The sequence below is a fragment of the Salmo salar genome, chromosome ssa17 (genome assembly GCF_905237065.1).
Source record: "Salmo salar chromosome ssa17, Ssal_v3.1, whole genome shotgun sequence".
In the NCBI taxonomy this organism is placed as follows: domain Eukaryota; kingdom Metazoa; phylum Chordata; class Actinopteri; order Salmoniformes; family Salmonidae; genus Salmo; species Salmo salar.
The window spans coordinates 26473414-26490933 of NC_059458.1; the positions used below are offsets into that span (position 1 = coordinate 26473414).

General features: G+C 44.9%; 2 protein-coding genes and 1 pseudogene across 2 annotated transcripts; 1 reads left to right on the forward strand and 2 right to left on the reverse strand.

Annotated features, from left to right (window-relative positions):
- Positions 1 to 631: 631 nt before the first annotated feature.
- On the forward strand, positions 632 to 1797 carry LOC106575705 (nucleotide triphosphate diphosphatase NUDT15). The gene is made up of 3 exons (XM_014152355.2): positions 632 to 920; positions 1010 to 1206; positions 1357 to 1797. The coding sequence occupies exons 1-3, from the start codon at positions 874 to 876 to the stop codon at positions 1458 to 1460; spliced, it is 348 nt and encodes a 115-aa protein (XP_014007830.1). The 5' UTR covers positions 632 to 873; the 3' UTR covers positions 1461 to 1797.
- Positions 1690 to 3462, reverse strand: LOC106575699 (carboxypeptidase O-like; annotated as a pseudogene).
- Positions 3463 to 6523: 3061 nt separating this feature from the next.
- Positions 6524 to 9569, reverse strand: LOC123728180 (carboxypeptidase O-like). The gene is made up of 9 exons (XM_045699243.1): positions 9368 to 9569; positions 9106 to 9172; positions 8922 to 9023; positions 8495 to 8599; positions 8274 to 8390; positions 7836 to 7929; positions 7399 to 7601; positions 7206 to 7290; positions 6524 to 7065 (listed from the first exon to the last, which is right to left on the reverse strand). Exons 1-9 carry the CDS (start codon positions 9445 to 9447, stop codon positions 6800 to 6802), a joined length of 1119 nt encoding a protein of 372 aa, XP_045555199.1. The 5' UTR covers positions 9448 to 9569; the 3' UTR covers positions 6524 to 6799.
- Positions 9570 to 17520: the final 7951 nt, after the last annotated feature.

Here is a 17520-nt window from a genome sequence, read left to right on the forward strand (position 1 = left end):
CACTGATTTTAGCTAACCTTAAACCTTTTCAGAACCTTAACCTAATTACGTTACGTTAATTATCCTAACTTGCTGCGTAAGTTCTCCTAACCTACTACGAAAAACCCATTCTGGTCAATTCTGACAAACTTTCCCTTCTAGTCAAAACGAGTGAACAGCAAGCAAATATCTGCCACACACAAAATACATAACAGTATTAGTATACTGTGTGTCACCTAATAAGGCGATGTGTTTATGTTGCCATCAATTCAGATTTTTTTTTAATGTGACACTTTTTCATTGTTCACATAGTTGGCAAGGCTATGCAGTTTCTGTTAGCCGTTCGTTGTTGAGGAGGAGCTGTGCGTGTTGAAGTTGCCTGAAACGATAGAAGAGCATATGCCATAGCATGTGTTTACAGTAGCGCTATTTGCTAGTAGTTTTACTAACTGAATTACAGTGGTCTGATTTGATGAGATGACACAAAACTGCAGACCCCCCAAGCCACTAGCGGTTGAGGGGGGGGGGGCAGTGCCCCTGTGACAACAATTTTGGACCCCCTTGTGGCCCCCCTAAATGTGGAGTATGAAATAATTTTTACATAACTAATTTTTGCTATCATTCTTTTTTTACATCCATTATTAGACAGTGGCAATGTGGAACATGGTCTTTTGCCTGCTAATGCCTGCAATGCAGTGAAGAAAACGATATGACAATAATAACGTCTAATGTAACTGGCCCCTCTAACAGTACAACTGGCCCCAGCTTGGCCCCCCCCCCAGTTGAAATGCTCTAGAACCGCCACTGCTCAAGCGCCCTGGTGTCGGAGTAGGGGTTCTTGTCACAGATTCAGCTCACTCCAACTACGTCCTCGTAGGGAAGCGAAAAAATGCAATGGGCAAAGGAACGTATCAGCTACCTGGCGGTCATCTAGAATTTGGGTGAGTAGCTAAGTATTTCCTAATGTAAACAAGTGTGTGATATTCATTTGATATCAAAGTTGACCAATAGTTGTCTTTTTCATTTGAAGAGAGACCTGGGAAGAATGCGCACACAGGGAGGTGATGGAAGAGGCAGGAGTGCGCCTAAAAGAAGTCAGGTTCGCATCCGTGGTGAACTCCATCAAGCTCGGTGAGCAGTACCACTACATCACCATCATCATGCAAGGAGAAGTGGACAGGAGCTACCCAGCAGAGCCAGTCAACCTCGAACCAGAGAAAAATGAAGGTGAGAAACCTGGCTATCCCAGTCTCCTAGGTTCCCAGGAATTCCAATGGTATTACTGTATTTGGCCTGCACTATTTACTACACTGGCAAGTTAATGATTTGTATCTGAGTTTATGTAGATATTTTTGCCTCTCTGTCTGTCTGTCCCAGGTTGGACATGGACACGGTGGGACCAGTTTCCTCAGGAGGACCAACTCTTCCTGCCTCTGGCCTGCCTGAGACAACAGGGCTTCCAGCCGTTCAACGCCACATAACACTCCAGCTACCCAGAAACAGAGAAGAGAGGGGCGAAGCACAGGGATAGAAGACGCATACATTAGAACTGCTTTGTAGGACCTAATCAAGTCAGGCAGTTGGGTAAACATGGTAACGGTTGAACTAATGTTGATCAGCACCTTTGGTTGGGTAAACATGGCAACGGTTGCTGGACTTATGAGGGGACAACTCATGGATCTAACAGAAGAAGGAAGTTATGACAACAAATCATTACAGTTTGAGTGTATTTATATCACTGTAAAGTTCATTCAAAACACACTGTACTACAAATAACCTGTATGTGTTTTGTCAATATTAAAAGTAACATTAGAAGTAGATGATAATTTAACAGTTTTACAGTAGAGTTTTAAAGACACAAGTAACATACCACGCTTGATAAAATAAGTGGGTCTCATCTGACTCCTGCAGTTCTCCCAGTTTACAGCAGGATGGCGCTAGAGACCCAGGCTGCAGTGTTGCTGTGACGTGGCAGCATAGCTGTAGAAGACCTTGTTGTGTGCGTAGGTGATGATGTGGTGTGCACCGGCATAGGCCTCCTCACAGGTGGGCTGGATCTGGTCCTCTGGGAGCTCGAAGCCGTGTTCGCCCTTGTCCCTCAGCTCAAAGGTGAAAGACAACGGGATGCCGATCAGCCTGGCAAAGTCCTGAGACGAGCCCGAGAAGGGATCTGGAGACAGAGAAAGAGAGTTTTATAGGCCAGTATTTGTATAGTCTCTTCCCATTGGATTGCCATGTGTCTGAGTAAAGATGTGGGTCTTGATAAAATTGGATTAACCAGGCATTGCTCACTTCAGTGTTTGGTGACTCGTTGTCTTCCCTCAGCCTTACTTACACAGGATATCAGGTTAGGTGCCTACAGTGTAGTCCATCCCATGGACAGCCTTTATAGCCGTGGCTGCTCCCAGGCCCACCTCCATCCGGCAACACAGAGACAGACTGCAGGTTAACATGGTCAGAAAACACGTGCACCCCTGTTGATCCCCATTTTAAAACACCCGTCTATTACAACACAACTTATTTTTGGGGGCGGGCGTACCAGCTCCTCATGGTTGGGTGCTGAAGTGTTGGGGTGTCCGTAGGGCACCAGGATTAGCTGGCCATAGGAGTGGATGGTGAGGAAAACCAGGATGTCTTCCCTCATCTTCCCCAACATGTCTGTGACGGCCCGAGCCTCAGAATCAGAGAGAGCCTTGGTGCCGCAGTAGGTCTGAGAGCAGCAGTCTGTCGAGACACCAACCACTGCACAGACAGGAGAGGAGAACACAGTTAGGATGTGTGTGTGTCAGGGTTGGGGTCAATTCCATCTCAGTTCCAGTCAATTCAGGAAGTAAACCAAATTCCAATTCCAAATGTTGAAAAGCATTGAGAATTGGAATTTCAGTGTACTATCTGAATTCAATGGAATTGAAATGGAATTGACCCCAATCCTGGTGTGTGAGAGTGAGTGTGGTTTAGAGTAAGAACCATACTCACTGCCCCAGTTAGCGTAGAAGTTACGATTGAGGTCTGTTCCATAGCAGGTACAGCCTCCTGTTCCTGGAGATCTGGACTTCCTCCACAGTCGAGTCTACAGAGATGAGAACCACTAGTCACTAACTGGAGTGATAATACTGTCAACAATAATATTTCTGTTACAATATGTCATCCAAGCCAATAGATGGCGCTCTTGTTACTTGTAAAGACTACTCATATATTGTACCAGCATGTATAGGTCTATTGTGGACTATTTACTGTACTGATAACACCTGGCAGAGATGTGACACAATTAAAGACACAATTTGTCATATTTCCAGTAGTTTCCCAGAATGTGTTAAAGCTGGTCTGAAGTAGCATTAATCAGTACATACACTTTCATTATGCCAAGAGTAGATGTAGCCATCAACGTTTAAGACTGGTGTGATGTAGAAATCCAGATTTTTCATCATCTCATTCACCTTGGTGTCGGTTTTGTACGTTCTCGGGATCTGTTGGTAGAAATCAAGGAGGAGATTCTCACCAGTACTGCTTCATGCTCTTTCATTTCTATGATAGTACACACACACACACACACACACACACACACACACAATGTGTTGTACAGCTAACCTTGTGGGGACACACAATTCAGTCCCATTCAAAATCCTATTTTGCGTAACTCGTAACCCATCCTCTTACCTTAACCCAAAAATCGAACCTTAAACCTAACCCTAGCTCCTAACCCAAAAAGTAACCCTGTCACCTAAACCTAATTCTAATACTAATTCTAACCTTAACCCTAAACCCCCTAGAAATAGCATATGACCTCGTGGGGACCAACAGAATGTCCCCAGTTGGTTAAATTTTTGTTTGTTTACTATTCTTGTTCGTTTACTTCTGGTCCCCACAAGAATAGTTAAACACGTCCACACCTCTTTAACGAAGTACTAGCAGAAAGCAGGAGCGATCCATTCTCTGGCGTGGATCCCAAAGTCCATCCAGATAGCCTTCTTCCTCCCAATAGAACTCAGACCAATCTGCAACATAACAACCAACAGGAGATCTCCATTGAGCTGCAGACATTGGCCTCTTGGGTCTAGTCAAAGCAGAAGAACACTAGTGATGAAAGCTATTTAGTGGTTTCCATGTAAGACTGACCTAGCCAGGGCCAGGCACGCTGAAGACAGTGAATGCAGAGAGAGGGAGAGGGAGAAAGAGAGAGAGAGGTGAAGAACCTTCAGTAAGGTGATGTCCCTCCTCTCATAGGTTTGACCGTAGACCATGGAGGACACAACATCTGGGTTCTCCCTCTTCATCTGCTCCATCCATGCTGTAATCTATAGGGAGAGGTACCAGTGTCTCTATGCAGTGAGGACTCACTCATTCTTTGTGTGTGTGTGTGTGTGTGTGTGTGTATTCTCTCACCTCTGACATATTGTGGTACCTGGTGTAGTAATTCCTCTCAGTAGTCTCCTCTCTACTCCAGACAGCACTGTACATTGACACACACATACTGTATACTGTATGCACATCGAACGAATACATCTTGGTTTGGTGGTTATAAATTGGTTGTAAATCAGCTACCGATGTATGAATTTTTTATAAAATTCCTGTTAGTCTGACTTGTTAAGTCATCCTTCATAGGAGACTAACTGTAGTAGAGTTACAGTATCCCTCCCAGACTCACCTGTCCTGGGCTCCATGTCCACTCTGGACAGCCAGAGATAACAGAACCAATCCAACAGACCCCAGACCCAGCATCATTATCAACAATGTCCCTCTCTCCTTTACTAACAGGTCTCACAACTCACTGTGTCTTCCAGCTGTCAAATCAGTCACCTGGGCAGCAGGGAGAGGACTTTATACACGTCCCCATCTTGATGAAGACATGTGCAGCCCCACATCTAGATAAAGACATGATGTAAGAAACTGTTATCTCTGTTATCTCTGTTATGTCATTACAAGAAAGAGAAAAGAAAGATAGAATGGCCCTGAACTAGTGGTAATAAAAGAAATATGTAAAGCCACACCTTTACCTTGATCAGAAGAACTCACTAGTCTGATGACTGTGATTATCTCAGACGCACTAAAAGCCCATTTATGCTTGATCCGAAAGAATGTTAGGAAGTTCTGTTTGGAGGGTGTGATGCAAATTGCGGAGCATCTGGAGTCATGTTGATAAGGACTCCATGAAAGTGCTAGCCACTGCCCTCATTCAATGCCATTTTGACTACACTAGTACTTCCTGGTTTGGGGGCTTATCTAAGCTTATGAAGGGGAAGCTCCAGATAGACCAGAATAAGCTGATCAGGGTAGTTAGTATTGAAGGTGAGTCCACATACTCCCATAGGCAGGAGCTGCTTTCAGAGACTGTCTGCCTGTTGAGGCTAGGGTGTCCCAGATTAGACTGGGTTTGGTTTACAGGAGTATTTATGGTTCTGCGCCCAGATATCTAACTGATTACTTTCCCTGTGTTAGGGATGCACATAATCACAGCACCAGATCAGGTGTTGCTAATGTGTGCTTATACAGGTTCAGGAGTAATGCTGAGAAAGGTACTTTCTTGTATACTGGAGCTTCAGAATAGAATGAGTTGCCTCTGCCCATAAAAACGACGTCCTCTCTGGGCAGCTTTAAAAATAAAGTAAACATATGTTTGATGTCTTCTGTGCCCATATGAATAACCACTATGCTGCAACGACAACGATGAGAGAGATGTTCTTCTTTGTTTTTCTTTTTTATTATCTCAATGCCATACTGTGTTTAACTGTGTTCGATCTTGTCTAGCCATCTTGTCTCAAGAGGACCACAATGGAAATAAGTCCCAGACTTTGTGTGTTATCCTCCATGATTTAACTCAAGTGCTTTTTAAGTTTATGGCTTTTTGGCTTTTTAAGTTTAATGTGTGCTTGTTTTTTAAAATGGTCAAATTAATAAACTAAACTAAACAGAAGCCAAATTGAGCTCTGTACCACATCACTGTGCGCCTCCCAAATTTTGTAACGATGCGGATGGGTCCGTATAGCTCTGCATTAACATGATTGGTTGACAGTAGGTGGGGCGGGAAGTCCTTTATGAACACAAACTCACTTCCTTGACAACTTCCCTCACAACAGCTCTGCGAAGTGCAATAAGTATGAATGCCCTGACTTCTGCAGAGGCTGTATCACCGAAAATACTGCACGGCCAATGCAGACAACAGATTAACCATGCAGCGCCTTTAATGCTCCTCAGCTACGCATGGACAGGGGAGAGGGGGTCAACATAGCCTTCTGCTACCCAGGAACAGTGTGTTTTTGTTCAACTTTACTTTTTTATACAAAGAAATGATAGTACTACTGATATTGATTACCGCATTGTTGGGAACGAGCAAACAAGAAAGGTATTTCACTGTACTTGGGCACGTGACGATAAAAACTAGAAACCTGACAGAGGTGAAAGCAACTGGACACAATGGTGCTGCTAGATCTAATCAAGTTAAACAGTAAAATCTTTGATCCGGAGCTGAGAGGTTGATCTAATGTTGAACTGAACCTTTACTGAACTCGTGGGGCTCAGTAACAGAAGCAGGACGTTACGACAACAATACATAGCAGTTGAGTATATTTATATCACTGAAATGTTCATTCAAAATATACTACTGTACAAACGTGTTTGTGTTTTGTCACTTTTAACGACCGTTTAACATATTTTACAGAAGAATTGTAGAGAAACAAATAACAAAGCACAGTTGATAAAATAAGTGATTGAACAGATTAATATAGTCTATCTGACAGTTTATCACTTTTGTCCAAAGTCTCATTTCTGAATATACTGAAAAACTGCCACCATCTCCTGGCCTGACTCCTGCAGTTCTCCCAGTTTACAGCACGGTGGCGCTAGAGACCCAGGCTGCCAGCAGTGTGGTCCACAGTGTTGCCGTGACGGTGGCAGCATAGCTGTAGAAGACCTTGTTGTGTGCGTAGGTGATGATGTGGTGTGCTCCGGCATAGGCCTCCTCACAGGTGGGCTGGATCTGGTCCTCTGGGAGCTCGAAGCCGTGTTCGCCCTTGTCCCTCAGCTCAAAGGTGAAAGACAACGGGATGCCGATCAGCCTGGCAAAGTCACGAGACGATCCCGAGTTGGCATCTGGAGACAGAGTATAGGCCAGTGGTTGTAATAATAGAGAAACACAAGAAAGGATTTGTTGAATTGTAAACAGTGCACAGGATATTCATGTAACTACAGCCACTTAGAAGTCACAATATCCTCTCAGCCTCACTACTTACACAGCACATCAGGTGAGGTGCCTACAGTGTAGTCCATCCCATGGACAGCCTTTATAGCCTTGGCTGCTTCCAGACCCACTTCCATCTGGCAACACAGAGACATACATTATTAGGGTCAAAGAAATTGCACCCCTGTGCATCTCCAAAAGCAGAATTGAAAAACCTGGTCTACTTGTGTGTGGAACAGGCGTACCAGCTCATCGTAGTTAGGTGCTGAAATGTTGGGGTGTCCGTAGGGCACCAGGATTAGCTGGCCATAGGAGTGGATGGTGAGGAAAGCCAGGATGTCTTCCCTCATCTTCCCCAACATGTCTGTGACGGCCCGAGCCTCAGACTCAGAGAGAGCCTTGGTGCCGCAGTAGGTCTGAGAGCAGCAGTCTGTCGAGACACCAACCACTGCACAGACAGGAGAGGAAAACACAGTTAGGATGTGTGTGTGTCAGGGTTGGGGTCAATTCCATCTCAGTTCCAGTCAATTCAGGAAGTAAACCAAATTCCAATTCCAAATGTTGAAAAGCATTGAGAATTGGAATTTCAGTGTACTATCTGAATTCAATGGAATTGAAATGGAATTGACCCCAACCCTGGTGTGTGAGAGTGAGTGTGGTTTAGAGTAAGAACCATACTCACTGCCCCAGTTAGCGTAGAAGTTACGATTGAGGTCTGTTCCATAGCAGGTACAGCCTCCTGTTCCTGGAGATCTGGACTTCCTCCACAGTCGAGTCTACAGAGATGAGAACCACTAGTCACTAACTGGAGTGATAATACTGTCAACAATAATATTTCTGTTACAATATGTCATCCAAGCCAATAGATGGCACTGCTGTTACATGTAAGTCTAGCTTAGCATATTGTCATGTCTAGTTATTTGAACCTCTTTCCTAGGCTCAATTGCTACAGAGAGAGAGCTTGCTGGTGGGTGAGATTATGTCTTGGATGTTGTAGACATACACTGTATGCACACTACCTGTGAGGTAGATATGTTTGAATTAAAGCCATGTCTAAGATTTCCAGTAGTTTCCCAGAATGTGTCAAAGCTGGTCTGAAGTAACATTAATCAGTACTTACACTTTCATTATGCCAAGAGTAGATGTAGCCATCAACGTTTAAGACTGGTGTGATGTAGAAATCCAGATTTTTCATCATCTCATTCACCTTGGTGTCGGTTTTGTACGTTCTCAGGATCTGTTGGTAGAAATCAATGAGGGGGTTTCCATGACTGGTACTCACACCCCTAGACACAGTACTGACAGAAACAAGGATATGTTCACTGTAATGGACACACACACCTCTCTGACAAAGTACTGGCAGAAAGCAGGAGCAATCCATTCTCTGGCATGGATCCCACAGTCCATCCAGATAGCCTTCTTCCTCCCAGTAGAACTCAGACCAATCTGCAACACAACAACCAACAGGAGATAAGTACATCTAAGCTCTATATCTTTCAGTAACTGAGTGGTGGCCATCATCTCCTATTGTGCTTCTGATTCTGCACAGTATATTTGGACTAGAGGAACTCCTCTGTAGTCTATAGAGAGTGTCAGGTATGTGCCACCACCCTGGCTTTCCGGGAACTCTGAAGACAGTGAATGGAGAGAGAGGGAAGGAGGGAGAGAGCGAGAGAGAGAAAGAGAGAAAGAGAGAGAGAAAGAGAGAGCGTGAGAGGGAGAAAGAGAGAGAGAGGGAGAGGGAGAAAGAGAGAGAGAGGTGAAGAACCTTCAGTAAGGTGATGTCCCTCCTCTCATAGGTTTGACCGTAGACCATGGAGGACACAACATCTGGGTTCTCCCTCTTCATCTGCTCCATCCATGCTGTAATCTATAGGGAGAAGTACCAGTGTCTCTATGCAGTGAGGACTCACTCATTCTTTGTGTGTGTGTGTGTGTGTGTATTCTCTCACCTCTGACATATTGTGGTACCTGGTGTAGTAATTCCTCTCAGTAGTCTCCTCTCTACTCCAGACAGCACTGTACATTGACACACACATACTGTATACTGTATGCACATCGAACGAATACATCTTGGTTTGGTGGTTATAAATTGGTTGTAAATCAGCTACCGATGTATGAATTTTTTATAAAATTCCTGTTAGTCTGACTTGTTAAGTCATCCTTCATAGGAGACTAACTGTAGTAGAGTTACAGTATCCCTCCCAGACTCACCTGTCCTGGGCTCCCTGTCCACTCTGGACAGCCAGAGATAACAGAACCAATCCAACAGACCCCAGACCCAGCATCATCATCAACAATGTCCCTCTCTCCTTTACTAACAGGTCTCACAACTCACTGTGGGAAGCAGGGAAGCAGGGAGAGGACTTTATACAAGTCCCCATCTAGATAAAGACACACCTTTACCTTGGACAGAAGAACCCACTAGTCATAGGGTCTGTTAATATGTAATCAGGAGTCTAAGGGAAGGAGAGAGAAAGGGAGAGAGAGAGGGATGGAGGGAGGGAGGGGGAGAGCGAGAGGGAGGGAGAGAGAGGGGGAGAGTGAGGCAGAGAAAGAGAGAGAGCGAGAGAGAGAGAGGGAGGGATGGAGGGAGGGAGAGAGAGAGGGGGGGGGTTTATTTAATTGTTTATTTCACTTTTGTTTAGTTTCTAGTTCACTTGCTTTGGCAATGTTAACATATGTTTCCCATGCCAATTATGCCCTTAAATTGAAATTGAATTGAATTGAGAGAGAGCGAGAGAGGGAGGGAGAGTGTGAGAGAGATATCCTCGGTGTACAACGTAAACCACCAAATAATGCATGCAGAGCATAATTAGGCCGATAATTATCAAAATCCAGAAAATAGACATTAAACTCTACATCCACCTAAAAGGAAGCGATTCCCAAACCTTCCATATCAAAGCCATCACCTACCGAGAGATGAACTTGGAGAAGAGTCCCCTAAGCAAGCTGGTCCTGGGGCTCTGTTCACAAACACAAGCACACCCCACAGAGCCACAGGAGAGCAACACAATTAGACCCAACCAAATTGTGAGAAAAGAAAAAGATAATTACTTGACATACCGGAAAGAATTTACAAAAAAATGCAAACTAGAATGCTATTTGGCCCTAAACAGAGAGTACACAGTGGCAGAATACCTGACCACCGTGACTGACCCAAACTTAAGGAAAGCTTTGACTATGTACAGACTCAGTGAGCATAGCCTTGCTATTGAGAAAGGCCGCCATAGGCAGACCTGGCTCTTAAGAGAAGACAGGCTATGTGGACACTGCCCACAAAATAAAGTGGAAACTGAGCTTCACTTCCTAACCTCCTGCCAAATGTATGACCATAATAGAGACACATATTTCCCTCAGATTACACAGACCCACAAAGAATTTGAAAACAAATCCAATTTTGATAAACTCCCATGTCTACTGGGTGAAATAGAACCGTGTGCCATCACAGCAGCAAGATTGGTGACTTGTTGCCATAAGAAAAGGGCAACTAGTGAATAATAAACACCCTTCTAAATACAACTCATATTTATGTTTATTTATTTTGCTTTTTGTACTTTAACTATTTGCACATCGTTACAACACTGTATATAGACATAATTTAACATTATAAATGTCTCTATTCCGTTGGAACTTCCTGTGAGTGTAATGTTTAGTGTTCATTTTTATTGTTTATTTAACTTTTGTTCATTATATATTTCACTTGCTTTGGCAATGTAAACATATGTTTCCCATGCCGACAAAGCCCATTGAACAAAATTGAGGGAGAGATCAAAGGTAATAGCACATAGCTGAGAGAGTGGAAAGCCTGGTTTATTACCTCATCATAATACCCAAATCACTGATGACATCAGAGATACAGGGCCCGTAACCCCGACAACAACCCAACAAGCTCCCATGTCCTCAGCCTTGGAAAGAGAGTCACAGGGGAACGGTTCATTACTGAATGAATCAGTTTGAATGGTTTCATTCTGGAAATCACCAGCCCACTCCATTACATAACGAGTTATTGCCAGCAGACAATGTTTTGTCCTCACCTGTTCCATTAAACCATGGTCAAAACAGTTTGTTGTGTTTGTAACGGTCCGTTTTCAACTGAATGTTCACAGGAAATCAAGTCCTGGTTTGAGGCAGTGGACAAGACTTCATCCATCACAGGCTAGTGGTATGAAAAGTCTGGATTTGATTGATGAATTGGATACATCTAATATTTGGAATTTGTTTCAGGGTTTATGAGAACCATGTTTAGAATGTTCCATTGAATCCTCTGACCTCTTTTAACCCATTTTGATTGGGTAGTTTTTCTTGTGGGCTTGATGAGCCATTTTCAATAAGTAGTTATTGATTTCTATAGTGCATGATCGGCTTGTGAAATGTAAGTGGTAGATATTGCCTTCATTACATTGTGTTCCAGTTTATTGATGGGGAAATAAGGCCTTTAACCTCCCATTCAACTCATGCCCTCCCGCCCGACATGTCCCATCCCTGACCAGCAGAGGGCAATACGCTCTAGCCACAGAGACCACTGCACACATGAACAAAGAAACACGCTTTGAGTGAAGTTGCCCTCAGGCATTAGGGTGGGCAATAACATACAAGTGACCTTAGATCAGTGTCTAAAGGCAAATTCATCTTTCCCGAAAACCCAGGAAAGAAGAATCCAGATAATGAGTCCCAAATGTAGAGTTTGTCAGAGAGGTAAAAACATGACGTTAGTGAGACCAGAAATACCACGTTCATCCCCTGCCAAATGGACAGTGACATGTGAGTCTGTTGGTCACTCCTTGAGCTAGGAGCTCACATGACTCTCTCTCTCTCTCTCTCTCTCTCTCTCTCTCTCTCTCTCTCTCTCTCTCTCCCCCTCCCCCCCCTCTCCAGGCCAGTATGAGTTGTTGGAAACAGAGGCTGGGGGAGAGGGGTGCGACGGGAATTACTGACCGAAGCAGAACGGTGCCATACGCACACCCTTTCCCCTATCTTTTTCAGATGTCAGTCCTGCTCTGTGACAGTGTCACTGAGAGGAAAGTAGGGGAAAAGGTTTGCACCCGCTTATTATGGGATGTCAACTGTAGACTACAGCATTAGAACTTTATAATACATCGGAGCTTGTTTGCACATAAAGGGAGGACAGAAGCCATGATGATACAGTTCTGGGTCCGTTGTCATGTGTTAGATTAAGTGAGTTTGCGTTTGTATGTGCGTATGTTATGACAGGGAGTGTGTGTGTGTCAATTGGCACGTGTGTGTGCGTGTGTGTGTGTGTGTGTGTGTGTGTATGTGTGTGTGCATGTGTGTGTGCGTGTGTGTGTGCGTGTGCGTGTGTGTGTGTGTCTGTGTGTGTGTGTGTGTGTGTGTGTGTGTGTGTGTGTGTGTGTGTGTGTGTGTGTGTGTGTGAAAGTGCAGTAGAGACAAGGTGGTGATCACAGCCCAGACTGCAAGATGCACAGATGTCATATAGACAGTTCCATTTTAAACCCGTTGTTGACATCAGTGTTGGTGTGGTAGCCGTGGTAACGCTGGTGGTTAATACTGTACAGTAGACAAATGTGGAGGTCGGTCTGGGGTCATCATAAACTGGCAAATGAAAGAGGAAGAGAATCTGAAATATAATGCTATACATTTCCATGGATTGACATAATTTGCCTTTTATGGATGTGCAGATGAGCAGACAGTCTGCCCTTCACCTCTCCTCTAGTTCTGGACAGTGATGAAAGAGACTAGCTACGTAGATTACAGTACACAAGCCCTCCTCCTCTCCTGGGCTTCGCTCACATTGTTCATACCAAAGGTGAGGTGAAAGCTTATGACAGAGGCAACACAACCTCCAACTTATTCTCATTTTCCATCATAATTCAATATGATGGCACATAGTGCTTGTACAGAAGGTGCCTGTATAAAATAATCCAGGACCTTGAAGGTATTACTTTAATAGTGATTTAAGTTAGGATTGAGGAGCAGAACACGGAAATCCTAAACTATCAGTAGTGGAGAAACATTTACAACTGTCCACTCTTATCATTGGAGATGTTCTGTAGTCGGAGGGGAGTAATGTTCTAAGAGCTGGAACTGTTCTGTTCTCCAAGACGATTACATTACGACCTTAGTGTTTTCATAACGGCTTTCCAGGTATACAGCCAAATAAACCTAAAAGAACACAAAGTACATACTACATATGGTCTTTCTCCAGCCTGGCCAATATCACAGATGTGGTGTTCTGACATTTTGGACCCCCGCCAAAACGTTCCCCTGGGGGTCTTACGGGACTTTTGGTTCCCGACCGAACCTTTGCGATCCACACGGGAGGCATTGAAATGCTTTTGAATTAAAATGTAGCTTATTTTTTGTCGGTTTGGGAAAGCATTGGAATGAGCCCTACTAAAGCTGTAATGGTAAATCCATTACCCACATGATGTAAGTGAGTGATTGAGATGCTGACAGGGTGGTACTGAAGAGGAGTGTACCAGGTGTAGTATACTGAAGAGGAGTGTACCAGGTGTAGTGTACTGAAGAGGAGTGTACCAGGTGTAGTGTACTGAAAAGGAGTGTACCAGGTGTAGTGTACTGGAGAGGAGTGTACCAGGTGTAGTGTACTGAAGAGGAGTGTACCAGGTGTAGTGTACTGAAGAGGAGTGTACCAGGTGTAGTGTACTGGAGAGGAGTGTACCAGGTGTAGTGTACTGGAGAGGAGTGTACCAGGTGTAGTGTACTGAACAGGTGTAGTATACTGAAGAGGAGTGTACCAGGTGTAGTGTACTGAAGAGGAGTGTACCAGGTGTAGTGTACTGGAGAGGAGTGTACCAGGTGTAGTGTACTGAAGAGGAGTGTACCAGGTGTAGTGTACTGAAGAGGAGTGTACCAGGTGTAGTGTACTGGAGAGGAGTGTACCAGGTGTAGTGTACTGAAGAGGAGTGTACCAGGTGTAGTGTACTGGAGAGGAGTGTACCAGGTGTAGTGTACTGAACAGGTGTAGTATACTGAAGAGGAGTGTACCAGGTGTAGTGTACTGAAGAGGAGTGTACCAGGTGTAGTGTACTGAAGAGGAGTGTACCAGGTGTAGTGTACTGAAGAGGAGTGTACCAGGTGTAGTGTACTGGAGAGGAGTGTACCAGGTGTAGTGTACTGGAGAGGAGTGTACCAGGTGTAGTGTACTGGAGAGGAGTGTACCAGGTGTAGTGTACTGAAGAGGAGTGTACCAGGTGTAGTGTACTGGAGAGGAGTGTACCAGGTGTAGTGTACTGAAGAGGAGTGTACCAGGTGTAGTGTACTGAAGAGGAGTGTACCAGGTGTAGTGTACTAGAGAGGAGTGTACCAGGTGCAGTGTACTAGAGAGGAGTGTACCAGGTGTAGTGTACTGAAGAGGAGTGTACCAGGTGTAGTGTACTGAAGAGGAGTGTACCAGGTGTAGTGTACTGAAGAGGAGTGTACCAGGTGTAGTGTACTGAAGAGGAGTGTACCAGGTGTAGTGTACTAGAGAGGAGTGTACCAGGTGTAGTGTACTGAAGAGGAGTGTACCAGGTGTAGTGTACTGAAGAGGAGTGTACCAGGTGTAGTGTATTGAAGAGGAGTGTACCAGGTCTAGTGTACTGAAGAGAAGTGTACCAGGTGTAGTGTACTGGAGAGGAGTGTACCAGGTGTAGTGTACTGGAGAGGAGTGTACCAGGTGTAGTGTACTGAAGAGGAGTGTACCAGGTGTAGTGTACTAGAGAGGAGTGTACCAGGTGTAGTGTACTAGAGAGGAGTGTACCAGGTATAGTGTACTGAAGAGGAGTGTACCAGGTGTAGTGTACTGAAGAGGAGTGTACCAGGTGTAGTGTACTGAAGAGGAGTGTACCAGGTGTAGTGTACTAGAGAGGAGTGTACCAAGTGTAGTGTACTAGAGAGGAGTGTACCAGGTGTAGTGTACTGAAGAGGAGTGTACCAGGTGTAGTGTACTGAAGCGGAGTGTACCAGGTGTAGTGTACTGAAGAGGAGTGTACCAGGTGTAGTGTACTAGAGAGGAGTGTACCAGGTGTAGTGTACTAGAGAGGAGTGTACCAGGTGTAGTGTACTGAAGAGGAGTGTACCAGGTGTAGTGTACTGAGAGGAGTGTACCAGGTGTAGTGTACTGGAGAGGAGTGTACCAGGTGTAGTGTACTGAAGAGGAGTGTACCAGGTGTAGTGTACTGAAGAGGAGTGTACCAGGTGTAGTGTACTGGAGAGGAGTGTACCAGGTGTAGTGTACTGGAGAGGAGTGTACCAGGTGTAGTGTACTGAAGAGGAGTGTACCAGGTGTAGTGTACCAGGTGTAGTGTACTAGAGAGGAGTGCATCAGGTGTAGTGTACTGGAGAGGAGTGTACCAGGTGTAGTGTACTAGAAAGGAGTTTACCAGGTGTAGTGTACTAGAGAGGAGTGCACCAGGTGTAGTGTACTGGAGAGGAGTGTACCAGGTGTAGTGTACTAGAGAGGAGTGCATCAGGTGTAGTGTACTGGAGAGGAGCGTACCAGGTGTAGTGTACTAGAAAGGAGTGTACCAGGTGTAGTGTACTAGAGAGGAGTGCACCAGGTGTAGTGTACTGGAGAGGAGTGTACCAGGTGTAGTGTACTAGAGAGGAGTGTACCAGGTGTAGTGTACTGGAGAGGAGTGTACCAGGTGTAGTGTACTGAAGAGGAGTGTACCAGGTGTAGTGTACCAGGTGTAGTGTACTAGAGAGGAGTGCATCAGGTGTAGTGTACTGGAGAGGAGTGTACCAGGTGTAGTGTACTAGAAAGGAGTGTACCAGGTGTAGTGTACTAGAGAGGAGTGCACCAGGTGTAGTGTACTGGAGAGGAGTGTACCTGGTGTAGTGTACTAGAGAGGAGTGTACCAGGTGTAGTGTACTAGAGAGGAGTGTACCAGGTGTAGTGTACTGGAGAGGAGTGTACCAGGTGTAGTGTACTAGAAAGGAGTGTACCAGGTGTAGTGTACTAGAGAGGAGTGTACCAGGTGTAGTGTACCAGGTGTAGTGTACTAGAGAGGAGTGCATCAGGTGTAGTGTACTGGAGAGGAGTCTACCAGGTGTAGTGTACTAGAAAGGAGTGTACCAGGTGTAGTGTACTAGAGAGGAGTGCACCAGGTGTAGTGTACTGGAGAGGAGTGTACCTGGTGTAGTGTACTAGAGAGGAGTGTACCAGGTGTAGTGTACTAGAGAGGAGTGTACCAGGTGTAGTGTACTGGAGAGGAGTGTACCAGGTGTAGTGTACTAGAAAGGAGTGTACCAGGTGTAGTGTACTAGAGAGGAGTGTACCAGGTGTAGTGTACTGGAGAGGAGTGTACCAGGTGTAGTGTACTAGAGAGGAGTGTACCAGGTGTAGTGTACTAGAGAGGAGTGCACCAGGTGTAGTGTACTGGAGAGGAGTGTACCAGGTGTAGTATACTGAAGAGGAGTGTACCAGGTGTAGTGTACTAGAGAGGAGTGCACCAGGTGTAGTGTACTGGAGAGGAGTGTACCAGGTGTAGTATACTGAAGAGGAGTGTACCAGGTGTAGTGTACTAGAGAGGAGTGCACCAGGTGTAGTGTACTGGAGAGGAGTGTACCAGGCGTAGTGTACTAGAGAGGAGTGTACCAGGTGTAGTGTGCTGGAGAGGAGTGTACCAGGCGTAGTGTACTAGAGAGGAGTGCACCAGGTGTAGTGTGCTGGAGAGGAGTGTACCAGGCGTAGTGTACTGGAGAGGAGTGTACCCTTAACCTAACCCCTAACCCTAACCCTAATTCTAACCTTAACCCTAAACCTAACCCCATAGCCTAAAATTGTATTTTTCCTTGTGAGGACTGGCAAAATGTCCCCACAAGGATGGTAAAACCAAACACAGACACACACACACACACACTTCTAATTTTTCCCTCCATTGACTTCCTCTCATATTGTAATGTTTCCAGACCAAACTTCCTCCTGCAGACTGACCCAGTGTCATTGTTTCAGCAGCCTCTCAACCTGCAGTTCAGTAGGTCTCTGGGAGATTACATCAGAGGGCTATCCTACGAAGCTGATTTGAAGAGTTAGTGAGTTAACTTTGGTCAACTCTGAGTTCAACTCGGGATAACCGGTCATACGAAAGTGGCTTACCTTTTAGCCAGGTAAATTTATATGGCAACGAATCCTTCAGAACTAACCTGCTCCTGGGCAAGCTAACTCACGGCTTACTTACCCTGAGTGAAATTACTGAGCCACGAGCTGAGGACCAATGAAATCAGATTCCCTCCCTCTTGCAAAGATTGCATCATCAACCCCTTCATTTGACAAAGACGACTGATTAAATAGTTTATTAATAAAAAATGTGTCTTAAAAAAATAGTCCTGTTAAAATATATCATATTACACATTTAGTAATGACAGAATGCACAAATGAA

Bases quoted from the DNA above. Each gene is read 5' to 3' on its own strand.
- LOC106575705 (XM_014152355.2), top strand. From the start codon at position 874: ATGGGCAAAGGAACGTATCAGCTACCTGGCGGTCATCTAGAATTTGG. The intron at 921-1,009 runs GTGAGTAGCTAA...TTTCATTTGAAG, and splicing joins GGCGGTCATCTAGAATTTGG to AGAGACCTGGGAAGAATGCG. The intron at 1,207-1,356 runs GTGAGAAACCTG...TGTCTGTCCCAG, and splicing joins CGAACCAGAGAAAAATGAAG to GTTGGACATGGACACGGTGG.
- LOC123728180 (XM_045699243.1), bottom strand. From the start codon at position 9,447: ATGATGATGCTGGGTCTGGGGTCTGTTGGATTGGTTCTGTTATCTCTG. The intron at 9,024-9,105 runs GTGAGAGAATAC...TTCTCCCTATAG, and splicing joins GGTACCACAATATGTCAGAG to ATTACAGCATGGATGGAGCA. The intron at 7,602-7,835 runs GTGAGTATGGTT...CTGTCTGTGCAG, and splicing joins CTTCTACGCTAACTGGGGCA to TGGTTGGTGTCTCGACAGAC.